The sequence below is a fragment of the Brachyistius frenatus genome, unplaced genomic scaffold (genome assembly GCF_029030835.1).
Source record: "Brachyistius frenatus isolate BFR_SWC_R1_liver_20210118 unplaced genomic scaffold, ASM2903083v1 Contig_171, whole genome shotgun sequence".
Lineage (NCBI taxonomy): Eukaryota > Metazoa > Chordata > Actinopteri > Embiotocidae > Brachyistius > Brachyistius frenatus.
The window spans coordinates 425,174-451,071 of record NW_027210770.1 but is presented as its reverse complement, the minus strand read 5'-3'; the positions used below and the strand labels follow the sequence as shown (position 1 = coordinate 451,071).

Sequence of the window (25,898 nt, the reverse complement as noted above, 5' to 3'; positions counted from 1 at the left end):
CCGCAGCACTCAGAGGACTCTACAGCAATATTGTTCATTTCTAAAATCAGACTGTTTGTCCCTGTAGGTTTACCCTGAAGATCGAGCACATTACCCATGATGCAACTGGACAAAACTCCAGGGTTCTTGGGAGAGGCCTTCAGAACAACTGGATGTCCAGGCAGGATTTGATCATGTGAGAAGAATCTTTCTCCAGTTCAGGTTTGTTTTTAACGTCAATCACACGCCGACTGTTCAATTTTACAAACTCTCTCCTCCAGGAAGTCTCTCCACATAAATCAAGAGAATCTCTGTTTGAAGAAGTTTTAACCGCTGAACTAAAGTGATGCATGTGAGCATCAGGAAACATTTCATCAACGCAGTTCTATACGGGATGTTTGATAAAAACAAGCAAGCATGCATGTTATAAACGACAGCGCACTGATGGATGAAGAACAGGAGATGAGTTTAGACTCATTTATAATGACTGTATGACTTTAAAAGTCCTGAAGACGTGTGACTACACTGGAACTTCACAACAGTTAAACCTGCTGTTCTGACAGCAGCAGAGGAAATATTAAATCTTGTTAGACGCTTTGATCAGAGCTCAGAATGTTGACATTTGTCTCCTTTGTTAGATTCAGTTCAGCTGTGTGTGTGTGTGTGTGTGTGTGTGTGTGTGTGTGTGTGTGTGTGTGTGTGTGTGTGTGTGTGTGTGTGTGTGTGTGTGTGTGTGTGTGTGTGTGTGACTGTGTGCAGAGACACTCTGCATGTCTCCGCTGGCCGGGTACTTTAAGGACACTCCGTCTCCTCCTACTCTTAACATTCAGTGGAGGGAGCTGAGACAAGACGTGCAGAGGGAGTTGAGTTTATTTCAAACATTTTAAAACTGTAAACTACAAACTTTTAACGACCTCCAACACACGAGAGATCATTTTGTTTAAAACATTTTAAAAACTTTTATGAATTCAAACACATCCTGAGGACAACAATCAGAAGAAAACATTAAAAGCAGACAGATGAGATGAGGAAGTGTTTGTGTTTATGGGATCCTTTCAGCACGCAACGTCCTCGAGTTCAAGATACTGATCTGCAAAAACAAACAGAGCAGTTTATATAACACTTCATTCAGTCTTCCCTCTGCGCGCACACACACACACACACACACACACACACACACACACACACACACACACACACACACACACACACACACACACACACACACACACACACACACACACACACACACACACACACACACACACGTCCAGGAAAAGCTCACCTGTCTCTCGTCAGCAGACAACACACCCTCTGCTGCTACCACCTGGTACTGTTTGTTCTTCAGACTTCGGGGGAACTTCCTGATTTGGCGGATCGCTGTGGAAACGGTGTCCCTGCTCAGCAGCTTCCCAGTGTCTGAGGAGGAGGAGCCAGGATCCAGGAGGAGGAGGCACAGACTCCCATTCTTCCTCTGCTCCAAACCCACGATGGAGCGGCTGTGACCTGCGGGGGGACACGGGGGGCCAATGGGGGAAAGGGGGATAGAGTGGGACACGGGGGACGACATGGGACCATTTTCAAAAACAACCAGCTGGGACAACCTTATTGAAAGAGAAAGGACTCAGCAGGATAACAATCCTCATGTTCAACCTGCTGCAGAGAAACCACAACAAAGGAAAACCAAGAAGCAGTCCACTACAGTCCACTCCGGTCCTCTACAGTCCTCTCCGGTCCTCTACGGTCCATTCCGGTCCTCTATAATCATCTACGGTTCTCTACGATCCACTACAATCATCTATGATCCTCTATGGTCCACTCCGGTCCTCTATGGCCCTCTACGGTCCTCTACGGTCCACTACGGTCCTCTATGGCCCTCTACGGTCCACTACGGTCCTCTATAATCATCGACGGTCCTCTACGTTCCACTACAATCATCTACGGCCCTCTACGATCCACTACAGTCCTCTACGGTCCACTCCGGTCCTCTACGGCCCACTACGGTCCTCTACGGCACTCTACGGCCCTCTACGGCCCACTACGGTCCTCTACGGCCCTCTACGGCCCACTACGGTCCTCTACGGTCCACTTCGGTCCCCTACGGTCCACTACGGTCCTCTACAGTCTTCTACAGTCCTCTACAGTCCTCTACTGCCCTCTACGATCCCCTGAGGCTTCAGCTCAGACCTGGATACCATCAGTCACAGTAACACAGGTGGAGCAAGTGATGCTGCTGGGTACCTTGGTGCTGCAGGTACAGCGGGGGCAGGGATGTCTGGATGAGTCGGGGGGGCAGTCTGCTGCTCCTGCTGGACTGACAGAAGTACTGCTTTACCCAGTCAAAGAGGCAGGGGTGGGTGTCCCCGGGGCCGGTCGGCTGGTGGAAGTCCATGATGCGGGCTCTGTGAACCAGAACAGTACAGCATTGTAACATGTACCTGATGTTACCCGGTGGAGCTTCAGGAAGGTCTGACCAGCTGGTACTGACCGTCTGGGACAAAACACGTTTGGACCAGTTGTCATTCAGCAGCTAAATTGTTGACAAACCTGATGACCTCAGTTCAGAGTCATCAGCTGAGTCATGACCAGAACTATAAAAGCAAAGCCATGGCAGTGACTTCCTGTATCTATTTCAAAATAAAAGCCCATGTTTAAAGTGAAAAGCCCTCCAGAACTTTACACACAGTTCAGCCATACACTCAGTTCTGATTTGTATTGCTGACATTAGACTGTTCAGTTTATCTAAGCATATACTGCACCTGTTTCATGCTCACACACATACATGTAAACACCTTTTAAACTATTCCATCTTAAATCTGTTCTTCAGTGTATTCTGAGGAGAGAAACATTCGGCATGTTTATTAGGGAGCATGAAACTTTGATTTAAGTCATAAAGTTAATTATTAGTATCAGGCCTCATGGAGTGGCTTTAAAAGTCGACTGACTGATGGACAACATACTGAATAAACAAAAGACAATTGTAGAAGAACTAGAGTGAACTGAATGTCAGCCTTGGTGATGCCCAGCGCTTCATGTTTCACGCTGCAGCCTGACGACGGGTTTGGACGCAGGCTACCTCACCCGATCTCCAGAGAGGTGAGGAGGAAGTAGATGTCCTCACCTGATCCCCAGAGAGGTGATAAGGGAGTAGATCTTCTCACCTGATCCTCAGAGAGGTGAGGAGGGAGTAGATCTCTGTGGCTCCGATCCAGGCCCGTGTTCCCTGCAGCCGCTGGTCGAAGTGGAACGCTCCGTGTGGATCCAGTCCTTCTTTCCAAGCCTCCTCAATCATACTCTGCAGTCGTGGGATACTGGGCACCGTCCTCTCTGCAGTGAGGGAACACATCCAGTAAATCGACCTGTACAGGTGCAGACCAGGAGCCTAATGATACTGTCTGAATATGAGATGCGGCTAACAGGCTGGTGTCAGAGCCAGAACCAGAACCCGTCATTAAAATGATTGTGCAGCTACTGCAGAATGAAGACCGGCACAGAGCAGGAAGAGTTACGAATCTGTGCAGCTACTGTGTCAGCAGAGCAGAACGACCACAGGAATGAGACATGATGTCCTCAGACTAAACAACACAGTTAGAGACACGCCCGTGTTCATCACCGTGTTTACACTGTACACCCACATGAGTCACTGAGCTGCTGTCAACACTGGAGTAAACTATACTCATGTTCTCAATGTTTGATGTTCCTGCATGAAGAACCCACCCACCCACCCACCCACTCACTCACTCACCCACCCACCCACCCACTCACTCACTCACTCACTCACTCACTCACTCACTCACTCACTCACTCACTCACTCACTCACTCACTCACTCACTCACTCACTCACTCACTCCTTTCCCTTTTCTGGAGCATCATTCATGTGATCTCAGGTCAGGTGTGTTGCAGTGTTGGAGTGTGACGGCGCACCTTGCAGAACGGGAGTGTACGCGTCGAGACTCTGCAGAGAGGAGAGCATCATCTGGAGGTTTCTGTATCCGCAGCCCCAGCCTTTATCCCCCCCCGACGAGCAGTAGTGGTCGGTGTCGGCACTCAGCCACACGTGGACACAGTCTCTGGCCTCCGTCTGGTAGAAGTCAGACAGGGACCGCAGCACACCTGGACACACAGGTTACACACTGCATGTTAAACACGTTCCGTGACTGACAGGTCTGACTGTCACCCTGCACGTTAAAGGAGCGGTCAGCAGAATTAAACAGCTGCTAGAGACAGATTTCAAACCCTCATACTGTCCTGGAGTCATCGGAGGTTCAAAAACAGAACAAGTTTCAGGAAACATACGCGAACACAACTGAACACTCAGCAGGATCAACACTGATGATGACAGACTGGAATAACGTTTAAAGAAGGGAAATATGGAAATGAATGTAAGTTAGAACAGGTGGAAAACATTTTTCATTACATTACATTACATTTCATTTAGTTGACGCTTTTATCCAAAGCAACTTGCAATAAGTGCATTTTAACCATGAGGGTACAAAACCCAGAACAACAGGAATTAAGAAAATACAATTTCTTCAAGAAAGCCAAACTACAAAGTGCTATCAGTAAGTGTCATTTTAAGTGCTACTAAAGTTCTACTATTCAAGGTAAAGTCGGAAGAGGTGTGTTTTTAGTTTGCGGCGGAAGATGTACAGAGTTTCTGCTGTCCTGATGTCATTGGGGAGCTCATTCCACCATTTAGGAGCCGGGACAGCAAACAGTCGTGATTTTGTAGAGTGTTTAGCTCGCAGTGAGGGAGCAACAAGCTGATTGGTAGAAGCAGAGCGGAGGGAGCGGGCTGGGATGTAGGGTTGGACCATGTCCTGGATGTAGACTGGACCCGATCTGTTCGCAGCGCGGTACGCAAGTACCAATGTTTTGAAACGGATGCGGGCGGCTACTGGTAACCAGTGAAGGGAGCAGAGGAGGAGCAGGAGGAAGAGGAGGAGGAGGAGGAGGAGCGGAGTAGTGTGAGTGAATTTCGGGAGGTAAAAGACCAGTCGAGCTGCAGCATTCTGGATGAGCTGCAGAGGACGGATGGCGCTAACAGGTAGACCTGCCAGGAGGGAGTTACAGTAGTCCAGACGTGAGATGACCAGAACCTGGACCAGAACCTGCACCAGAACCTGCACCGCCTTCTGAGTGAGAAGAGGACGTATTCTCCTGATGTTGTGCAGCATGTATCTACAGGAACGCGTCGTTGCAGCGATGTTGGCGGTAAGAGAGAGTTGACTGTCGAGTGTCACACCGAGGTTCCTAGCAGTCAGCGTCGGGGATAACACAGAGTAGTCCAAGGTAGTAGTCAGGTCGAGGGTGGGACAGTCTTTCCCTGGAAGGAAGAGCAGTTCGGTCTTGTCGAGGTTGATTTTCAGGTGGTGTGAGGACATCCACTGAGAGATGTCAGTCAGACAGGCAGAGATTCGTGCGGCTATCTGTGTTTCAGATCGAGGAAAAGAGAGGATCAGTTGGGTGTCATCAGCATAGCTGTGGTAGGAAAAGCCATGCGAGTGAATGACAGAGCCGAGAGAGTTGGTGTACAGAGAGAAGAGGAGGGGACCCGGGACGGAGACATGAGGGACACCAGTAGTGAGAGGACAAGGTTCAGACACAGATCCTCTCCAAGTTACCCGGTAGGTGAGGTCGTTGAGGTAGGATGAGAACAGGGAGAGAGCAGAGCCTGAGACACCGAGGTCCTGAAGGAGGAAACAAGGATCTGGTGGTTCACTGTGTCAAATGCAGCAGAAGGTCTAGAAGGATCAGGACAGAGGACAGAGATGCTGCTCTATCAGTGTGAAGCTGCTCAGAGACAGAAGGAGGACCGTCTCTGTTGAGTGGTCTGTTGAAACCAGGCTGGTGGTCAAGAAGGAGAAAGGAGGAGAGTTGGTTAAAGATAGCTCGTTCGAGAGTTTTGGAAAGACAGAGAAGTGTTGATGAGATGGGTTAGAAAAGGAAGAAGGTCTGGAGCAATAGACTGGAGAATGTGAGATGGGATGGGGTCAAGGGGGCAGGTGGTTGGGTGGGCGGAGGTTACCAAGGTGAGAACTTGATTGGGAGACAGGGAGGTGAAAGAGGAAAGTGAAAGGGATGAAGATGAAGATGATGGACATGTAGTTACAGAGGCTGGGTTTGAAAATGAGGAGCGTATGTCATCTATCTTTTTAGTAAAGTAGTTGACAAAGTGGCTTGGTAGAAGGGTGGAGGGAGGAGGGGGAGGGGTGGTCAAGAGGTTGGAGAAGATGGAGAATAGCTTTTTGGGGTTGGAAAAAGAGGATTGAATTCTGGTTAGGTAGAAGGAGCTTTTGGCTGCAGAGATAGAGGCAGAGAAAGAAGAGAGGAGAGATTGATAGGTGAGCAGGTCGTCAGGGTGGTTAGATTTTCTCCATTTCCTTTCTGCCGCTCTCATGGTGGCTCTCTGGGAGCACCGAGTCAGACAACCACGGGGCTGGGGAGGACTTGCAGGGCTGTCATAATGTAAGAGGACAGAGAGAATCAAGAGAGGAAGACAGAGTAGAAAGGAGAGTGTCTGTGGCAGAGTTAGGATGCATGAGGGAGAAAGAGTCAGTTGAAGGGAGGGCAGATAAAAACAGAAGAGGCCAGAGAGGAGGAGGGAGAGAGGGAGCGAATGTTGCGACAGACAAGTACAGAGTCTGTTGATGTGGGAGGGTTGTCGGTTTGAGAAAGTGGGAGAGAGTGAGAGATAAAGAAGTGGTCAGAGACATGAAGTGGAGTTACAGTGAGGTTAGATGTGGAGCAGTTTCTGGTGAAAATATAGTCCAGGTGGTTAGCGGCTTTGTGAGTAGGAGGGGAAGGACTGAGTGAGAGAACAAAGGAAGACAGTAAGAGCACAAGGTCAGATGACTTCTCAGTCTGGATGTTAAAGTCACCGAGAAGGACAAGTGGAGGGCCATTTTCTGGGAAGTTTAACAGGAGGACGTCTAATTCATCCAAAAAAATCTCCCAAAGAACCTGGAGGACGGTAGAGAACAACCATGTTTAATTGTACCGGATGAGTAACTGTCACAGCATGAAACTCAAAAGACAGTGGGGTAGAAAGTGTACGTGGGTACAGAGAAAAACTCCATTTGGGGGAGATGAGTAAACCTGTACCACCACCCCTACCAGTGGGTCTGGGGGTGTGGCTGAAGGAGAACGCAGAGGAGAGAGCAGCAGGGGTGGATGTGTTGTCCGGTGTGATCCAGGTCTCAGTGAGAGCAAGGAAGTCCAGCAATTGCTGGATAGCAAAGCTGGAGATGAAGTCTGTCTTGCGGGCAGCTGACTGGCAGTTCCAGAGTCCTCCTGTGACGAGGTGTTGGGTATGAGTGGAACGGGTGGGATAGATAACAGAGGAAAGGTTACGGTATTGGTGTGAACGAGTGTGAGGCCTATAGTATCTACGAGTAGATATACGCACAGGTATGGAAAGTACACCCATTCTCAGGTGGCAGTAGTACTACTCAGCTATGCTCAGCCTCCTCCCTGTGACTCCAACGAAAGACTCCTCAGTCTTTATCCTCCGAGTCTTTAGCTCCAACGAAAGACTCCTCAGTCTTTATCCTCTGAGTCTTCATACGACGAGTCCTCGTTGACGCTGAAGCTTCAAACACTTCCTGGTTTTTCCTGGTTTTTATAACAGGGTTGGCTACAGCTGGTCAGACCACACCCCCTGCTTGTTAGACCTCCCGTCACCGGGTGTTACAAATGGGCGGCAATCGAAACTCATCACTGATTAATAAACAAAGAAAACTAAGCAAAACTTTCGCAACAGTCCCTAGATGTTGTCCCTACTTCTTTTGGAGAAAGTATTTTTACCTCAAACTGGTGGAAAGTCAAATACAACTTAGGCCTTTGTAGAATTGGAAATAAAAGACCAGCAGTTTAACTTTAAACTTGTTCTCAAAGACTCACAGTTACTCGAGTGAAAACAAGAACCTAATCACAAACAATTCCAGCTACCAAAAAACAGGCAAGCTTTAGCAGTCAAGATAGCATAAAACAGCAGATGCAATAGTAAACTTTAGCAGAGAAGCGTTTTTAAAGATTATACTTTGCCTTAGTTCAAGTGATCCGGCTGTATATAGTCCTCCAAAAGTCAAAAATGCACACACTCTTGACTGCACCTCTTAAATATAACAATGACTCGTGAAGAAAAATGTCTGACATGTACAACCCCAGTTCCATAACAGCTGGGACGCTGTGTAAAATGTAAATAAAAACAGAATGCAAGAGATTTACAAATCATATTAACCCATATTGATACTGCAAATAGACCAAAGACAACACATCAAATGTTGAAACAGACATTTTATTGTTGTTTATTGTTTTAATGTTGTCTTTGGTCTATTTGCAATTAAATATTGGTTTGTATGATTTTCAAATCTATTGAATTCTGTTTTTATTTCCATTTTACAGAGCGTCACAACTTTTCTGGAAACGGGGTTGTACAATATGGAGACATTTGTAACTACAACATACTAAAAGCCAGTTTAAATGAAAATCTTCTGGATTAGTAGTTTGAAGATCAGAGTGATGGTGACATAGTCTGACCGTCACGAGAACAGAATCTCTCAGCTGCGCCGGTTAAATCGCAAGTTGGAAAAAACCGAACGACACCTGACATCCTCACATCCGAGTCCCACTGATGCCACATCCTGGGTGGGTCCATTTCATGGCCGCTTTTTCCCTCCAAACACAAGAACACAGAGAGGCTCTGTAAGTGAAAATGGACCTTTAATTGTGGTTTGTTATTTCACTTTATTTGTTTACTATTTCATGTGTGTTTTATGTTTACTAAATGTCTTTATTATGACTTTAGACTTCTATGTTTGAGAGAATGGAAACACAGAGTTAGTGGCCGCATTAATCCTGTAAGTTAAGCTTTCATTTGATATTTAATGTATTTATTTTGGCTTTATGTTTTTGATACGTTCTTTCTTGTTTCGAAAAAAAATCATCCGTCCTTTCCTCCTTTTGTTGATCCTAAACTGGAACAAACACATTGTTGGAATGGCCTTTGGATCCAGTGTTTAAACGTTCACACCACATCAGATGTTCAGTAAAACAACGCAAACACCTTCACTACAGTTTTTTCAGTGCCTCAGTGGGTGCTGTTTAAAGTGAAGGTCCAACGTACCCTGGGTTCTGGTTCCGCCGTCGTCCTCCCCCGAGGACAGAGACTCCATCAGCTCGGCCCTCTTGCAGTGAAAGTCTGCTGGAGCCAGGAGTCCACGGGCCACGGCTCTCTCCATGGTCCTCTCCATCTGCCGGCGGTAGCCTCCTCTGCCGTCCAGACCGAACTGTCTCTGAGACATGAAGCGAAGGTCAGAGACGGAACTGGAAGGTCAGGACTGAAGGTCGCGAGGTCGCGGACACCTCAGAAGCTCTGAGCTCATCCAACCGGGCTCTGTGGAATCGGCTCAGACGAGACGGGACACAGGCTCAGCTGCTTATTCACTTAAAATACCAGAATATAACATTAATATTTACATTTTGAATTGAATCCTGGTATTTGGACAGTCTGTACTCCAACATAGAAATAAAACAGTGAGGATAAAGTGGTGATATTTTACTTTCAGGGTGTGAAGGAGGGAGCTGAACCTCAGAAGGACGACAATGATGATGATGAAGCTGCAGTTTTGACTCTTCACTCAATATGGAGGTGAACTCATACATTCCACATACACATGGTCTGACAGTGATGTCTGTACTTCGGGTTGTTATCCACACCTGCAGCTTCCGGAAATCCTCCCTCTCCTGCTGGGCCTCCTCCCGCCTCCTCCTCTGCTCCTCCTCCTGCTGCAGCTGCGTGGCCAGCCTCAGGTCGGAGCTCCCTGCAGGCGGCACAGGTGAACCAGGAGCTGAGCGTGCATCGCATCACACGGACAGGACAGCAGGTGTGAACGAAGAGACCGCCCTACCTGCACCGTCCACGGCGGCCCCCTGGTCCAAATGCAGCTCCACGTGCTCCTGCAGGGAGGAGCTGTCACTGCACACGGAGGAGCACATCGGGCACTCGAAGCTCCTCGCTCCTACAGGACGGATCGGAACGTTAGTCACAGTAAATACACTTCGTAAAGATGAATACACTTCGCTGACTGATTCCTGAAACAAAGAGGGTCAGAGGTCGTTTCTGTGCTCCGCTCTAAACATCCGTCAGAGGAGAATGAAGTTAATGCGCAGCTCCTGTCTCTGAGATGAAACCTCCACCTGAAGCCCCCCCACACCCACGACCCAGTGAAAAAAACCTCATAAAACCACATCTATACATCAGGTTATTATCTATTAAACATCAGAGGCCTGGACTGTGAAGAAGGATCTCTGTTTATTATCTGTCTTCAACATGATCACACTAAATGGTCACATGAAGTTAGTTAACAACTCACTAAATCAAGGCAGGGTTTCCCAGTCCAACTGTGGGTGTGTTCAAATAAAAAAGGGGCAGGGTTTGCAGCCTCTGACCAAATCCCAAACATGGACAGGTGTCGTGGCGGCAGGGCGAAGATCAAACTATAGTATGCGACATGAAGATGTTCTGATGTGTTATCTGGAGCAGGTTAGCTCTGCGGCATCAGTTACCATGGCGATGCGATGTCCCAGCGAGAAGTGAACCCACTTCTGAAAACCCAGAGTTAAACCTGAAGTTACCATGGTAACCTCAGATCCAGCTTCATACGTAGTAGCGGCCTCTGATGGATCTGCACCTCCTCTCAGAGTCAGATAAACCTGCGTGGGTAACTTTAAACAAACACGTGAGTCAGACTCATCAGAGGAGTGCATTTACGCTGCTGCGTTATCTGGTGATAACGGCGAGGAGACATGTAACCACATCAGCTGGGCTGTAGGCTGGGACACACAGGTCCTCAAATATGAAAGAAAATAAAAGTCTGGAAATAATGAACGTGAAATAAAAGACTACATGACTGCGGTTAGAGATCTTATAGAACCATATAATCCTAGCAGAGCACTTCTCTCTCAGTACGCTGGTCTACTTGTGGTTCCTAGAGTTTCCAGAAGTAGAATGGGAGGCGGAGCTTCAGTTTTCAGGCTCCTCCCCTGTGGAACCAACCAGCTCCCAGTTTGTGTTGGAGGGGCAGAAACCCTCTCTAGCTTTAAGATTAGACTCAAAACGTTCCTTCTTGATAAAGCCTATAGTTAGGGCTGGCTCAGGTAGACCTGAACCAACCCTTAGTTATGCTGTTATAGGCCGAGGCTGCTGGGGGACCTCCTTACATGCTGAGCTTCTTTTCTTTCCTCCTACTCTTTAACTGACTCATACCTCACCATCTTCTTCTCTCCCATAGTTTCTTCTTATTATCTGTTGACTCCATTCAGTTCCCTCGCTCGCATAGTTTCTGTTCTTTCTTTTGCAGATGTCCCGTCATGGAGCTGCTTGTCTCTGCTCTGCGCTTGTCGTCTCCACCAACAGTTCATGTTTTGGATCTCTATGCTGTCCTTTTCTCTCTCTGCTCTCCTCTCACCCCAACCGGTCGAGGCAGATGTTCTCCACCTCTGAGCCTGGTTCTGTCGGAGGTTTCTTCCTGTTAAGAGGGAGTTTTTCTTCCCTCTGTTGGAGGTTTTTCTCCCTTAAAGAGGAGTTTTTTTTCCCTCCTAGCTTATGTGGGAATTGTTGAATTGTTGGTTTCTCTGTATAATATTGTAAAGTCTTGCTGTAAGGACGTTAATGTGTTAAGTGCCATGAAATAACCTGTGTTGTGATTTGGCGCTATATAAATAAAGTTCAATTGAATTGCGGTTGTAGTTGAACACACACCTTGTCAGTCACATAACAGAAGTTCTCCTTCTACTGACTGTTGGCGACAAGAAGCTGTCTGTCAGCAGACTGGACCAGAAAGGTCTGCAGTCATGCCAATGGCTCCATGAGGCTCCGCTGAGATAAATGCTCATGTCAGCACATTGTCACGCGGTGCACACGGTAAAACGCTGACGTAATGCTTCGACCATCTTAACTTAGCAGATCAGAACGATAACATTTGCTAATCAGCACAAAAACAGAAAAGCTGAGGGAATGTTTTGTTATCATGCAAATGTTTAGTCATAAAAAAATGACCTGATGGTACGAGAGGGAAAATCAGAGGATCATTGAGGTTGTTACGGTACATTATCTGGAAACCCTGATGGTTTCTGGAAAATCTAATCTGACTCCTCTGAGTGTGTCAGTGGTTCAGCAGAGCAGCGAGCTGATAACGGCTTTATGCACAGTCATGTGTCCAAATAAAGAATCATTCACTCTGATTGGAGGGTGAATGGTACGCTCTGATTGGAGGTAGGATGGTACACTTTGATTGGAGGGAGAATGGTACGCTCTGATTGGAGGGAGAATGGTACACTTTGATTGGAGGGAGAATGGTACGCTCTGATTGGAGGTGTAGATCGTTTTGTTGCTGTGGTGACGTACTGAGCAGCTTTTCTAACAGAAGACAGGAGACCCACCTGAGAGACAGCTGGCTGCTGCTGATGTCATGGCCGGTGAACACGTGTCCTGCAGTGACCCTGAACAAACATCAGTCATGAATAGAGACAGTGCTCCGTGTACATGTTGTATGTGGTCTGTAGAAACAGACCGCTGCTCTCTGACTGGACTGGTGGAACTTGTTTGTGCGGTGTGATTTGATCCTCCAGATTGTCTGTGTAACAGAGTGTGACAGACTGACGGCACACAGTGTTCCGTACACGACATCGCAGGAGGCGTGTCAGAGTGGTTACCTTCATCTGAGCCCTGATCCTGCAGATGTAACTCCACATGTTCCTGCAGGATGAAGCTGCTGCTGCAGACCAGGTCACACATGGGGCAGGAGAGGAGCCGCTCAGGGAGAACATGACGGGTCAGAGGCGGGCCGACTGGGACAGTGGATGTCAGATTTGGACTGTTCGCATCACCTTTTCTAGATGAGGACCGCAGCTGCTCAGATGTGGTTTCATTTCTGTCCTCATTGCAGCTCCCAGCTGACTCCGGTCGGGTCTCAGGGCCCCGTGACGAACACCTACCGTCCGAGGTGCCAGTCTGTGTGGGTCGCCCCGAGGAACAGGTGGGCGTGGCTTCACCATCTGTATCCCAGGTGCTCCCAGATGTTCGGGGCCTCTTGCTGTCTCCTCCTCCGGCGTTCGGGGCGGAGCAGCCGGAAGGTGAGGTGATCCGGGCCCTGCGCTCGCTGCGGCTCCTCCGGATGTGCCGACGTGACATGGAAGCAGAGCTCGTCGTAGGACGCTGCAGACCGGCAGCACAGCGGGCAGCGCAGGTCGCTCTCCAGGTGGCTGAGGAGGAGGTGCGTCTTCATGTCCTCCTCCAGCATCACCTCCTCTCTGCAGATGTCACAGGTCAGCATGGCTGCAGCCTGCGAACGCTCGCGCACACACACACACACACACACACACACACACACACACACACACACACACACACACACACACACACACACACACACACACACACACACACACACAGAGGTCAGAGAAGTGTGTCTAAAGGCTCAGGAAGAGATGTGTTACTCTCTCAGTGGTTAAACGTTCCTGCACATCAACAGTTTAAATTGTGCAGCAGGTTCACTGAACAACATGCAGAGGTCTTTAAACGCAGAGATCAGACAGGAAGTCAGACGGAAACAGCTTCTGATCAGGGGTCAGGTCGTCCTTTTATGATTTAAACAGGTTGTGTTGTGTCCTGACTGTTGTGTTCTCTTCTGTCCCCTCTGGATCCTGTTGATGAGCTTTATTTACTGTAACAGGCCGTGCACACCAGCTCAGTCCAGAAATACTGTTCGACACTTTAAAATACTGCATGAATCACAGGTGAGTTTGACTTACAGGTGCAATGACTCCTCGCAGCAGAAAGAGCAGAGGATGCCGCTGAGGCCTCTGGTTCTGGTCGGTGGTGCCCCCTGCTGGTTGGTTTTTGGGCAGCACGCTGTGTTTGGACCCGGACCTGCTGAGAAGGGTCCGGAAGGGACGCGTGCGTCTGCGGCTCCGGGACTGCAGACACACAGAGAGCAGTTATTAATGTGCTGAATCAGCAGTATAAACAGAGACATGTCTGTCCTGAATATGATGGACATGCACTCACAGATCCGACGGGGAGTGAGAAATCTCTTTCTCTTTCCTTTCTTCAGCTTCGAAACCTTTCCGGACAACTTAAAATTCATGCCGTCACCATAACACTATGCGACTTCCGGCCAAAACTTTCAGAATAAAGTAATAAACACTGAGCAAAAGGGCGCGAATTCGGTGAAATTATTATTTTTAAATTTCGCGTTCGTATTTTAGGTTTTTTGAGTTACTGACGTGTGTTTGACTGTTTTATATTTCATTTTTATTTATTCCGCTCATGGTAATGCACACATTTCTCGAGAAAATATAAACAGAAAAGCGATTTACAATTAAAACAAAACTCATATTTATAAAGTCCATGACCGAAAAGGAGCAGGGAGAAGAAACAAGTCTGGGTTTGACCCTGGTCTCTAATACAGTCTGTCCGCTCACCGCACGCATTTTATTTTGAAAGAACGATGCCTGATTTCCGGATTAACTCGCGCTGACGGTTCACACGGACCTCAACCTCAACCAATCACAGGCCAGAGGGACCCTACCGCCGATCCAATCTAAGCACCCTGGCGGGGGATGAAGTTTCCCGGGTTCCGGCCGACAGCTGCCGGAAGTGGCGTGATGTGTTGTTGTCGCGAGGGGTCTGCTGGGAAAGTTTGAAAGGGACGCCATTTTGGTGTGAGGAGCAGAGGAGGAGCAGCGTAGGTTATCAAAGAGCCGGACGGATTTTCAGGTACAGTAGATGTCCAGCGGGCAGGTCGGGGAGGAAGGGGGGGAGACCGTCCGGGACCTGGTACCGGGACCTGGTTCCGGTGTCACGGTTTCACGGTGAGATATCTGAACCAGCAGTGCGGCAGCTGACGAGCTCGCTGCAAAGCTAGTGAGCTGTGACCGTTGGCACAGATCCATTTTGTTGTGTTTGACGGAGAGATGTTGTGGTCACAGAGAACCGGCGAGGTCAAATGCATCTGAACAGAACACTGTATGTACCATGAACAGGTCCAGATCCAGTCCTGACCTGGTCCTGACAGCAGGGCAGCGTTAGCTCCTGCAGCTAATCAGTGGAGAGGAGTTCAGCACGAGCTCTTCTCCAGCCCAGTGAAAACGGCTGCGGTCCCGCTGCCTGATCAAGAACTCCTCCGAACTATGAGAGGAGATCTGTAGCTGGCATTGTGTACAACACTGATGGTACCGTCTAATTACTGGAGGGCGGAACTCTAATCTTTAACACTGTTGTGGTTTGAACCTTCACCACTTCCTGTTGAACAGAAGATGACAGAAGTTGGAGGTGGACACCACACCTTCACCCAGTCTGCAGGTGGTGCTGACCAGCTGGTCCATCATCCCAGGAGGCGGTCAGGTTCTGTGTGTAGCTGAGCTCTGGACCTGCTCCACTGATGAGCTGGTGCTCCACTGATCTTCAGATGTCTTGAACTGCTTGTTTCACCGTTAAATCTGGTCAAAACCTCACAGCCTGTCCTCCTCCAGCTGTTCTGGTTCTCTGAGCTGTCAGAGATCCAGCTGTTCATCATGGAGGCCATGATCAGCTGTGGGTTTTTTGTTCCAGCATGCACTGGGGCGGCAGGTTCATGTACTGTACGTTTCCCTTCCTGTGTCTGCTGGTATAGATGTTGATGTTCTCGAAGTATTGGTGCCACAGTATATCGATATATAAAGTGTGTCATCATTTCTCATCTGATATCATAATTAAAACATCACTCAGTGAGATAGACATCCATCTGATAATGCCCTGATGCCTGGGGGTCACCTTGATGTCTGATAGGTCACCCTGGTGCAGGGGGGTCACCCTGACAGGTGTCAATCAGGTATATTGAGGTTAGAGGTTATCTCTGTTTGAAGAACAGCTCCTGATCTGGGACAGGTGGCTTTTCTTTGGACCATGGGACTCTCAGTACATCACAGGATTCAATGTTATATTTAGTTTTATTGTAGTTTCATAGTGATGTCATCCACCGAACCAAAGACTGCAGATGGAAATTCTTTCATTCGCAAATGTGTTACAAAGAGCCTCTCTGAGATTAAATACCTCTGAACTTTGTCCCTTACAAATAAATAGAGCAAGAGTTTAATAACAAGCCACCTATAAATCCAGCACTCTGTCACAGTATAGGAAACATTTTCATCCACTGGCCCATATAAAGAGTTGGATTCTGTTCATGTTGGTTCTGCGGGTCAGGGTTAACTGGAGCAGATCTGAATCACAGGCAGGTCTATGAATTATTTTTCACTTTAATATTCTTGCGCGACATTTGCCCTACTAAATGCTATGTACCTCAGCATCCAGCAGATGGCAGTCACGTTCACAGGTGGTCGGATACACATGTACCTGCTAGACGTTAACATTACATTACATTTCATTTAGTTGACGCTTTTATCCAAAGCTACTTACAATAAGTGCATTTCAACCATGAGGGTACAAAACCCAGAACAACAGGAATCAAGAAAATACAATTTCTTCCAGAAAGCCAAACTACAAAGTTCTATCAGTAAGTGACATTTAGCTACTAAAGTTCTACTGTTCAAGGTAAAGTCTGAAGAGGTGTGTTTTTAGTTTGCGGCGGAAGATGTACAGAGTTTCTGATGTCCTGATGTTGGTGGGGAACTCATTACACCATTTAGGAGCCAGGACAGCAAACAGTCGGGATTTAACAGAGCCAGCAGTCATAATGGACTCACACAGGAGAACTACATCAGCTGAGATGTGACACTTTGGCTCAGCTGTATGTTTTGATTTCATAATTATGGAAATATATCCAGACATATATGGAGGTCACAGCAGGAGATGATGGCAGGAAGTGAGCTTTGCTGTAAAACGACTCTTTCCTCTGTTTAAAACAGAGTAAATGAACAAATTAACACTGTGAAGTTTTGCTCAGTAGAATAAATATGTTGTCGTAGATGCTCGGCCTCATGATGAGTGAAAGCATCTCACTCGCGCTCTGATCGTGTTGCGTCCAACTCCTCAGACACGATGGCGAGTCCAGGGAAAGACAACTACAGGATGAAGAGCTACAAGAACAAAGCGCTGAATCCTCAGGAGATGCGTCGGAGGAGAGAGGAGGAGGGAATCCAGCTACGCAAACAGAAGAGAGAGGAGCAGGTAAACACTGGATTATCATCCTTCTTATGTTGAACTGAATGCATGAAACAGCATGAAGGACACACTTCATGATTCTGTTAAATGTCGATACAGCGGTGCCGGATGCCTTCGGCTAAAACTCGAAAACACTCCGTTCAGGAAATTGTTATGATGTGATCACAGAAATGAACGAAAATTCAAACAATGTTTAAAATAGTCACTGAAGCTTTCAATTTAGCAAAATTACTGCTATCTTTCTGCAGATAAAGGTCGTGAACAGAATCTCTGCTGAAAGTGTGACACTAAAGAATTCCTGCAAAACAAAACTCGCTTTATCAGCTAAAATAACTCCTCATTTATCATCAGTATGTGTTTATAATAATTTACAGTCAACCTCTCTTCATCATTGAATCAAAACACACGCCGGCTGACCGGAACAACAGGAAGTGAGCGGTTTTGTGGGAAATTAGTTCTCATCATGTGTTAATTAGTTTTTCTCCACACTAAGAGACTGCACTTTGTTTTTGTGTTGAATTATTATGATTTAAAAAGCATTCAAAGCTCTTATTTTGACAGAGTATTTAACTTGTAGTCGACATAACTTTTTAACTTCAGAGGACAAAAATCAGAACTGGCCTGTGAGCAAACATTTAACTAAATCAAGTCCTGTTTGATTATCTAATAAGACAAATAAAAATCGATTATTTGTTTGATTAAAAAGTTAGTGAAGCCGGGCAAAGTGATGGTAGAAAAGCTCCTTAAAGGCGTCTTCCTCTCCAGTGTTTCGATCATGTGTAGTTGAACAGCCTGATACAGCAGCAGCAGGACGGAAGTGAAGTGACATCACTTCCTGTGTCTGTTTCAAATTAAAAGCCTGATTTCCTCAGTGGTGAAGGTAATCCTGTGACCTTGACTCTGCGCCCACAGCTGTTCAAGAGGAGAAACGTGTGCGTCCCGTCGGCCGACGAGTCGATGCTGGAGTGTCCGATTCAGGATCCAGACATCAGCTCCACGGTGCCCATCACGGCTGTAAGTGCTGCTTCAAATGGATGTATCTAACCTACTGGGATCTGCCTGAGCTCTGATAATCACTGTATACATGCTACAGTGTGATGCTAACCTGGTCATCACCGTTGATCTGATGTGCAGGACGGGGTCATCACAGCCGACATGATTCAGATGATCTTCTCTGAAGATGCGGACCAGCAGCTCGTCGCCACACAGAAGTTTAGGAAGTTACTCTCCAAAGGTTTGTTCTGCAGCACGTCCTTAACTAGATCTGAAAGTACCGGTCTCTTCATTCAGTGAACTACCGGACCACACTGATTTACATTATTCACTGTGTGAAGAATGACACGGACGTCACTGAACATACGACAACGTTCAAGCGTAGACAAAAACACATCCTGGCATGTTGGATATCTTTCTGGCAAACGTTGATGATCTGCAACACCTTCTTCTTCTCTCGTTGTTTGGACCGGGTCGTGTTCAGAGCAGCTGACCTGTGTTTGTTCTGTGCAGAGCCCAACCCGCCCATCGATGAGGTCATTTCCACTCCCGGTGTCGTGACTCGTTTTGTGGAGTTCCTGAAGAGGAGTGAAAACTGCACTCTGCAGGTGAGAGCTTCACGTGAAGGATCATGCGTCTCTTCAGATATGCAGATTTTAAAGTGACTCATTTCAGACTGTGCATTAACTGAATCTTTTCTTCCGTGCATCACGTGCGCGTCCGACAGTTCGAGGCAGCGTGGGCTCTGACCAACATCGCCTCCGGTACCTTCCTGCACACCAAGGTGGTGATCGAAACAGGAGCCGTTCCTATTTTCATCGAGCTGCTGAACTCCGAGTACGAGGATGTCCAGGAGCAGGTGAGGGCCCGACTCGGCGTTTATTAAACACAAAACGTGTCTTTAGAATTCGTCCTTTTCTACTCGCAGTGTTGAGTCACGATGCAGGACTGTGTCGTTCGTGATCCCAGCGTGGTAACAGACTGATTTATCCATAAACAGTCTGAACAGATTCACAGCAGGAGATCTTCACTGTGACAAACTTTCAAAGTGGAAACTTACTGACTGTCCTTAATTATTCCCAAAAGTCACAACATGAATTGAGTTGACGGATCCTGGACTGCAGAAACATTCATGTTTACAGTGTGTACAGTCTCACAGGCAGAGCTGAGCAGCTGACTGGACCCTGGGACAGTGTGTGTCCTGCTGGACAGCGTGTTGACTGAGTGTTGTGTTACAGGCTGTGTGGGCGCTGGGGAACATAGCAGGAGACAACGCTGAGTGCAGAGACTACGTCCTCAACTGTGGCATCCTGCCGTCCCTGCAGCAGTGAGTCCCTCTGTCTCTGTCTGTCTCTCTGTCCTCCTGTCCCTCTGTCTACCTCTATCTGTCTGAATCTGTGAGATGTGATAACCCGTCTCCGTGTTGTCCTGTCCAGGCTGCTGGCTAAATCCAACCGTCTCACCACGACCCGTAATGCGGTGTGGGCTCTGTCCAACCTGTGTAGAGGGAAGAACCCTCCTCCAGAGTTTGCTAAGGTGAGTCTATCTGTCTCAACTCCTGGAGACAATTTTCCTGATGTCAGCTTGCAGAGCAGTTGTAGAGCTCCAATGTTGAACCGTCCTTGTTGTCTCAGGTGTCTCCGTGTCTAAGCGTTCTGTCCAGGCTACTGTTCAGCAGTGATCCAGATGTTCTGGCTGATGCCTGCTGGGCTCTGTCCTACCTGTCTGACGGCCCCAACGAGAAGATCCAGACGGTCATCGACTCCGGTGTCTGCCGCAGGCTGGTGGAGCTGCTCATGTAAGACACGGGGACGTCCACACTGTCGGCGCAGACTGTAAAAATGTTCGTAGCTTCTGTTCTGAAAAATGGTTCCGATGCAGAAGTGTCTTCAGCTGCAATACCAACGAGTGCCACCAGAGGTCGGCTCCAAAAAGCCTCCGGCTCCATAGACTCCCATTCAACTTCTCTCATCAAATCCAAAGTGAATCAAATGTGTCCATCAGTTATCTCGGTGTTGTTAGCTAAAGTCACTCCTTCTTCTTAGTTTTCTGGAGGTCCATCTGAAAATAATCCCTCATTCATTAGAAAAGAAGATTCAAGAAGACCTGTTTTTGGGGGCGTGTCTGTTTGATTGACAGGTCTGTGGTGCAGTCAGGTTACAGCTATCGGTGGGCGGGACGTAGTATCGTCAGGTTTCCAATCAGATCAGTCAGATCCACCGCTGGCTCCTCCCCCAGCTCGTCCAAATATGGTCACTTCCTGCTCCAAACCGCTCCGAACTAGCAAAGATGGTGACGGACAGAATCTGAACTGGAGGATTCATAACGTTCACAAACCAACGATGACGTCATCCCTGGTTGCTGGTTGCTGATTGCTGTAGGACAGTGAGGAGGAACAGGCCAGCTGAACGGCAGAATCTCAGGCTGACGTGTGTCCTTTGGACCAGATGTCACAGTAGAGATTCTCTAAAATACACCGATCGGCACGAGTAACTGTTTCCCTTCATGTCTACAGTGGAGTGTCGGGTACAAAGTTAGATCAGAATCCGCATGAACAGACCAGGTGGCGATACGTGGGAGTTATTTGTTTTTGAAAGTGAAACAGCACCGAGGCTCTTCATGCAGACTGCAGAGGATGGAGATGTCCATCATCAGACTAACCACACAGCCTCCATTAAATATGCTCGCTTTCTCAGCGTTTTGTTGGGAAGGAAGCCAGATTAAATTAAAGACGTGTGGCGGTCTGCATTTTTAAGGACACACCCTCCCAATGACACACAAACAGACACACACACACTCCACTGTCTGTTGGCCGACCCTCCCCGCCTCCACCACAGTACAGAAGAGAAAGTCAGGGTTTCGGGTTCACATGACTGAGCTGCTGCTCTGACGAGAGGTTGCACTCTGTCTGAATTTAAGAAACCAGATTTTTCAGAGCTCTGAGATGTGTGTGCACAGTGACACAGACTGTTTGAACTGTGCTCAGTATATATTTAACTGAGCTGTGTGTCTCATGTACTTCAGTGTGTACTCAGACTTAAAGGTTGTGTAGCTCCAGCGGTTCCTTTGGAGGTTCTGCTGCCTGTAAATTGTACGTTACTCTTTGTCAGACTAAGCCTGGCTCGACCACCACACACTTCACACTATGACTGACTTTGATGCTTGACTTTGATGTTTGATGCGCTGCATGAACAACACAGCACCGACCAGTTTTTATTTTCTGTGCAGATCCACTCTGAAGTCTCCTCAGTCGTTGTAGGAGGATTCATTATTTCCAATTCTGTTGAATCTGATTAAAAGTCCTGAATGAGTCCAATGTTTAGTTTACGGAGAGATGGTGCAGATTTCAGAAGAAAATGATTCCATTGGTTCTGTCTGTAACCTCAACTGTGTGTGTGTGTGTGTGTGTGTGTGTGTGTGTGTGTGTGTGTGTGTGTGTGTGTGTGTGTGTGTGTGTGTGTGTGTGTGTGTGTGTGTGTGTGTGTGTGTGTTTTCTTCCAGGCACAGTGACTATAAGGTGGTCTCTCCTGCTTTGCGTGCGGTGGGCAACATAGTAACAGGAGATGACATCCAGACTCAGGTACTCATCAGCTGCTTCACTTCCTGTCTTCATCAGTTCACACAGCTGTGAGATATAACTGCTGCCCTCGTGTGTGTGTGTGTGTGTGTGTGTGTGTGTGTGTGTGTGTGTGTGTGTGTGTGTGTGTGTGTGTGTGTGTGTGTGTGTGTGTGTGTGTGTGTGTGTGTGTGTGTGTTCTCAGGTAATCCTAAACTGCTCAGCGCTGCCGTGTCTGCTGCACCTCCTCAGCAGTCCTAAGGAGTCCATCAAGAAAGAGGCGTGCTGGACGGTGTCCAACATCACAGCTGGGAACAGAGCTCAGATTCAGGTAGAGGCCGCTTCACCTGCTTTTACTGTGGCGACAGGAAGTGCTGCTGTGAGGCTCCATGAGGCTGACAGCATCTCTTCTCCCGTCAGAACGTGATCGACGCCAACATCTTCCCGGTCCTGATCGAGATCCTTCAGAAGGCCGAGTTCCGCACGAGGAAGGAGGCAGCGTGGGCGATTACCAACGCCACCTCCGGGGGCACTCCTGCACAGATAAGGTCTGTTTACATCTCTATGACTGACTGACTGACTGACTGGGGGGGAGGGGGATAAACAAACTTCCGGTTTGTTAAAGTGTCAGAACGCTGTGCTGTGTGTGAAAACAGGTACCTGGTGTCTCTGAATGCCATCAAACCCATGTGTGACCTGCTGACCGTGATGGACTCCAAGATCGTGCAGGTGTCCCTGAACGGCCTGGAGAACATCCTGCGGCTCGGAGAGCAGGAGGCCAAACAGAATGGAACCGGCATCAACCCGTACTGCGCGCTCATCGAGGAGGCTTATGGTACGACTCGGAGACACACTGAACATACAGACGCTGTTAAAGTCATATTACACAACAAAATAATATAATACTGCAAAATAATGTAATACTGCAAAATAATATAATACTGCAAAATAATATAACACAACAGAATAACACAACACAACAAAATAATATAACACAATAAAATAATATAACACAACAAAATCATAAATAATGTGTGTGTCCGTCCCTCCCTGCAGGTCTGGACAAAATCGAGTTCCTGCAGAGCCACGAGAACCAGGAGATCTACCAGAAGGCCTTCGACCTCATCGAGCACTACTTCGGCGTGGAGGAGGAGGACGCCAGCTTGGCCCCCCAAGTGGACCAGAACCAGGGCCAGTTTGTCTTCCAGCAGCAGGAGGGACCCATGGAGGGGTTCCACCTCTGAGCCGCCTCCTTCTGTTGGTCTGTGGACTCTCCTGGACCCGGTCTCGTGTCTGCAGACCGTCTCCTCTGCTATGCCTTCACAGCTCCACCCGCTCTGGAGACAGAGAGACATTAGAGACAGCAGAAGCAGAGGTGGACAGTGAGCTGCTGATAGAGACAGAGACAGCTGGTTTCCTCCCACCTGTTGATTTAGTGCTGCAGTCTGATGTTCCTTCGGCTTCCTGTCATCTTATCGTATCATCTAAACCATGTAATGATGTTTGTGTTCTGGTTAGAAGCTGCAGTCTCCAGTTCAGCCTCCGTATCCCTTTTTGAATGTGAAACTACCTCTTCAGTCTTCAGACAGACAGACAGACAGACAGGAGGGACAGGAGTGAAGCATCACTCTTCTTTTCTTCTGGCTGCACTCAGTCCTGAAGACATCCTCCGAGTTTAGATTCAGGCAGCAGCACTGGATGTCCTGCTGCTGCACATGCTCTGAGACGAGCACCTGAAGACTGGAGCTCCTCCTCTTGCTCTGGAGCTCCTCCTCCTGCTCTCCTCTCCGCTCTGACCAGAGGCGTCCTGGATGATGAACCAGCTGCAATCTCGTGTGTTTGCTGCTTCTTTGAGATTTTGGATCCTTTCAGCAGCTCGATCAGGGCGAGGCGGCGTTACAAGATGCAGTCTGAGAAACAATTGTAATGAAATGAGAAGCTTGTTCCTCTGAACGATGTGATCTATCTTAATTTATTTGTCCTGCTGTTTCCTGGGTGTGATGGACTTGCAGAGTGTCTTTAAGGGTTTGTATATTATATATACATGTAGGACAGAGTGGAGGTGGTTGTGGGGGGTGTGGTGCGTCTCCAGTCCATCACTGCTTCCTCTCTTTAGTTTGGCCTTCATCTCCTCTCTCCTTCACACTTTGACGCTAAAGGTTTCATGTTCATCTGAAGATGGAAGCCCAGTGTTTTCACCCTGAACCTGGTCTGACAGGTGGAGATCTGAACAGAAAATCAATCTATATTTATGTGAAATAGAAAATATTTGTAATGCAGAGATGCCGTGGAGCACATTGAGTGGTGTATAGTTTTCTAATCCTCCTGGTTTGTATGATTGTCGATCTTTTTTTTTTTTTTTTTTCTTTTTTTTTAAGCTCTGCCTTGTTTTTCTGTTTCCTGTTTGGGATGAACTTGCAGTGTTCCTGTGGCTCTCAGTAGAAAACGTGTTCAGCCGGTGTGCAGCAGTAAGTGACTTACTAACACCGACTGGATGGCCTGCCAGTGAGGCTGTCTGTGGAAATGCCTGCTCCTCTGTTGGGACACGCACACCTGTATAATGTACAGAGAATGAATAAACGGATCTGTTGGATACAAACCGAACACACCTGTGTCAGGTTTTTTTACTCCAGGAGCCTTGTCACGCTGATCGCCACGGTTACTGCTGGTTTACTGACACTGATCACCATGGTTACCACTGGTTTACTGACAGTGGTCAGACTGCTTTTATTAAACATTAACAGATGGATGACAGGTAAATGATGATGATGAAGTTATGTGTTAATGTAGAATCAGGGTGTCAGTAAATTGCTTTAGTTGAGGTGATATACACAGTGAGCGATGATGATGGTGAGAATGATGGTGATGGCGATGACGTCATAAAGTGGATGAGTTCCTCTGTAGGATATGTGACTACACGAAGAGTAACACTGAAGTAATGAAGTTGATGGTGAAACTGAGAGAAAAGTTGTTTATTATAATGTTATTTTTAAATTGAAAGGACAAAAAAAAAAAAGTGTACATGTGGATTAAAATAATAGAAAACATTAAATATACATATGAGTACATTATGACCAAACAGTGTCCTACTGTTTGAGGACTCTTGGCCTGTGAACACGCGTCACGTGACCGATCAGAAACCCCGCAGGCTGATTATTGTGACGTCATTACGAGAGATAATAGCCGGGGGGCTCAGATGGATCCGAGCCAGCGCGTCTTTCTTCCTCCGCTCCTCGCTGCAGTTTCTGTTGAGCTGCCTCTGCGCTGCCTGCACTGAGAAAAGGCTGCGGGGGCCATTTCAGCTGCCCGCTTCCCACAATCCTCCTCGCTCCTGGCACACAGTGTCACACACACACACACACACACACACACACACACACACACACACACACACACACACACACACACACACACACACACACACACACACACACACACACACACACAGAGACAGACAGACAGACAGACAGCATATTGACACGGAGACCAGGATTTAAGAGGCTCTATCTGTGTTCTGATTTCTGCTGCAGAACCGGACTGACGGGTTCCGAGCAGGGGATTTTCACAAGAGATGAAACCTGATGACGGGCAGCAGCCTCGGGGCTGTCCACCCTCTCATCCTGGCTGCCTGACATGTTTGATGTTGTTTTTAAGAGGCCGGTTTGCATTCCAGCTCATTAAATTCCAGCCTTTGTTTTACGCCTGCCTGACGCACAGCGACCTGTCAACACATCGATGTGAAATAATCTTCACGAACAGAGCAGAGAAAACACACAACTCCAGTTTGTTTCTGGCTGTTTGGAAGTTAAACTTCTCTGGATGGAGGAGACTCAAAAAGGTCCCAAATGCATATTAACAACCAAGATTTACAAACGTTCACAAGGATTTACGCATCATTTTGGGTTCCAACAAACACACCAATCCAGAACAATCTGAATTCACGTGAAACGATTCCACAAAACCTGAACGGAATATTTTCCCTTTAAAAACATGTTTTTGTGACATTTTCTGATATTTATTTACAGCTCGTCCTCAGATCTGAAACACGCATCACGTCACGTTTATTTTGGAGACTCTTAACGTCTCAGCTGCTCACAGATCCATTCATAAAAACACGCTACGTTTGAGTGTAGGTGGAAAACCGAGACTTCTGGACTCTCAGGGAATTCATGTGTAACTTCAAACTCGAAAAGATGTGTTTATAA

General features: G+C 47.5%; 2 protein-coding genes across 5 annotated transcripts; one reads left to right on the top strand and one right to left on the bottom strand.

Annotated features, from left to right (window-relative positions):
* Window positions 1-831: 831 nt before the first annotated feature.
* On the bottom strand, window positions 832-14,112 carry zufsp (zinc finger containing ubiquitin peptidase 1). Its single transcript, XM_069717234.1, is given in 12 exon segments — window positions 832-1,069; window positions 1,265-1,485; window positions 2,221-2,381; window positions 3,141-3,306; window positions 3,905-4,093; window positions 9,108-9,276; window positions 9,701-9,804; window positions 9,892-10,002; window positions 12,425-13,115; window positions 13,117-13,326; window positions 13,796-13,960; window positions 14,052-14,112. Coding segments are annotated over 10 exon segments (2,061 nt in total). The 5' UTR covers window positions 13,318-13,326; window positions 13,796-13,960; window positions 14,052-14,112; the 3' UTR covers window positions 832-1,021.
* On the top strand, window positions 4,525-24,297 carry kpna5 (karyopherin alpha 5 (importin alpha 6)). Of its 4 annotated transcripts, none has more exons than XM_069717240.1 (14): window positions 4,525-4,542; window positions 17,017-17,150; window positions 18,057-18,158; window positions 18,279-18,378; window positions 18,651-18,745; window positions 18,865-18,996; window positions 19,376-19,464; window positions 19,574-19,673; window positions 19,772-19,935; window positions 21,639-21,717; window positions 21,899-22,024; window positions 22,114-22,241; window positions 22,350-22,528; window positions 22,750-24,297. In XM_069717240.1, the coding sequence occupies exons 2-14, from the start codon at window positions 17,022-17,024 to the stop codon at window positions 22,935-22,937; spliced, it is 1,611 nt and encodes a 536-aa protein (XP_069573341.1). In that variant the 5' UTR covers window positions 4,525-4,542; window positions 17,017-17,021; the 3' UTR covers window positions 22,938-24,297. The 4 variants fall into 4 exon arrangements, with proteins under 4 accessions (XP_069573341.1, XP_069573339.1, XP_069573337.1 ...); XM_069717238.1 differs by lacking the exon at window positions 4,525-4,542 and adding an exon at window positions 14,657-14,762; XM_069717236.1 differs by lacking the exon at window positions 4,525-4,542 and adding an exon at window positions 14,774-16,536.
* The last annotated feature ends 1,601 nt before the right edge of the window (window positions 24,298-25,898 follow it).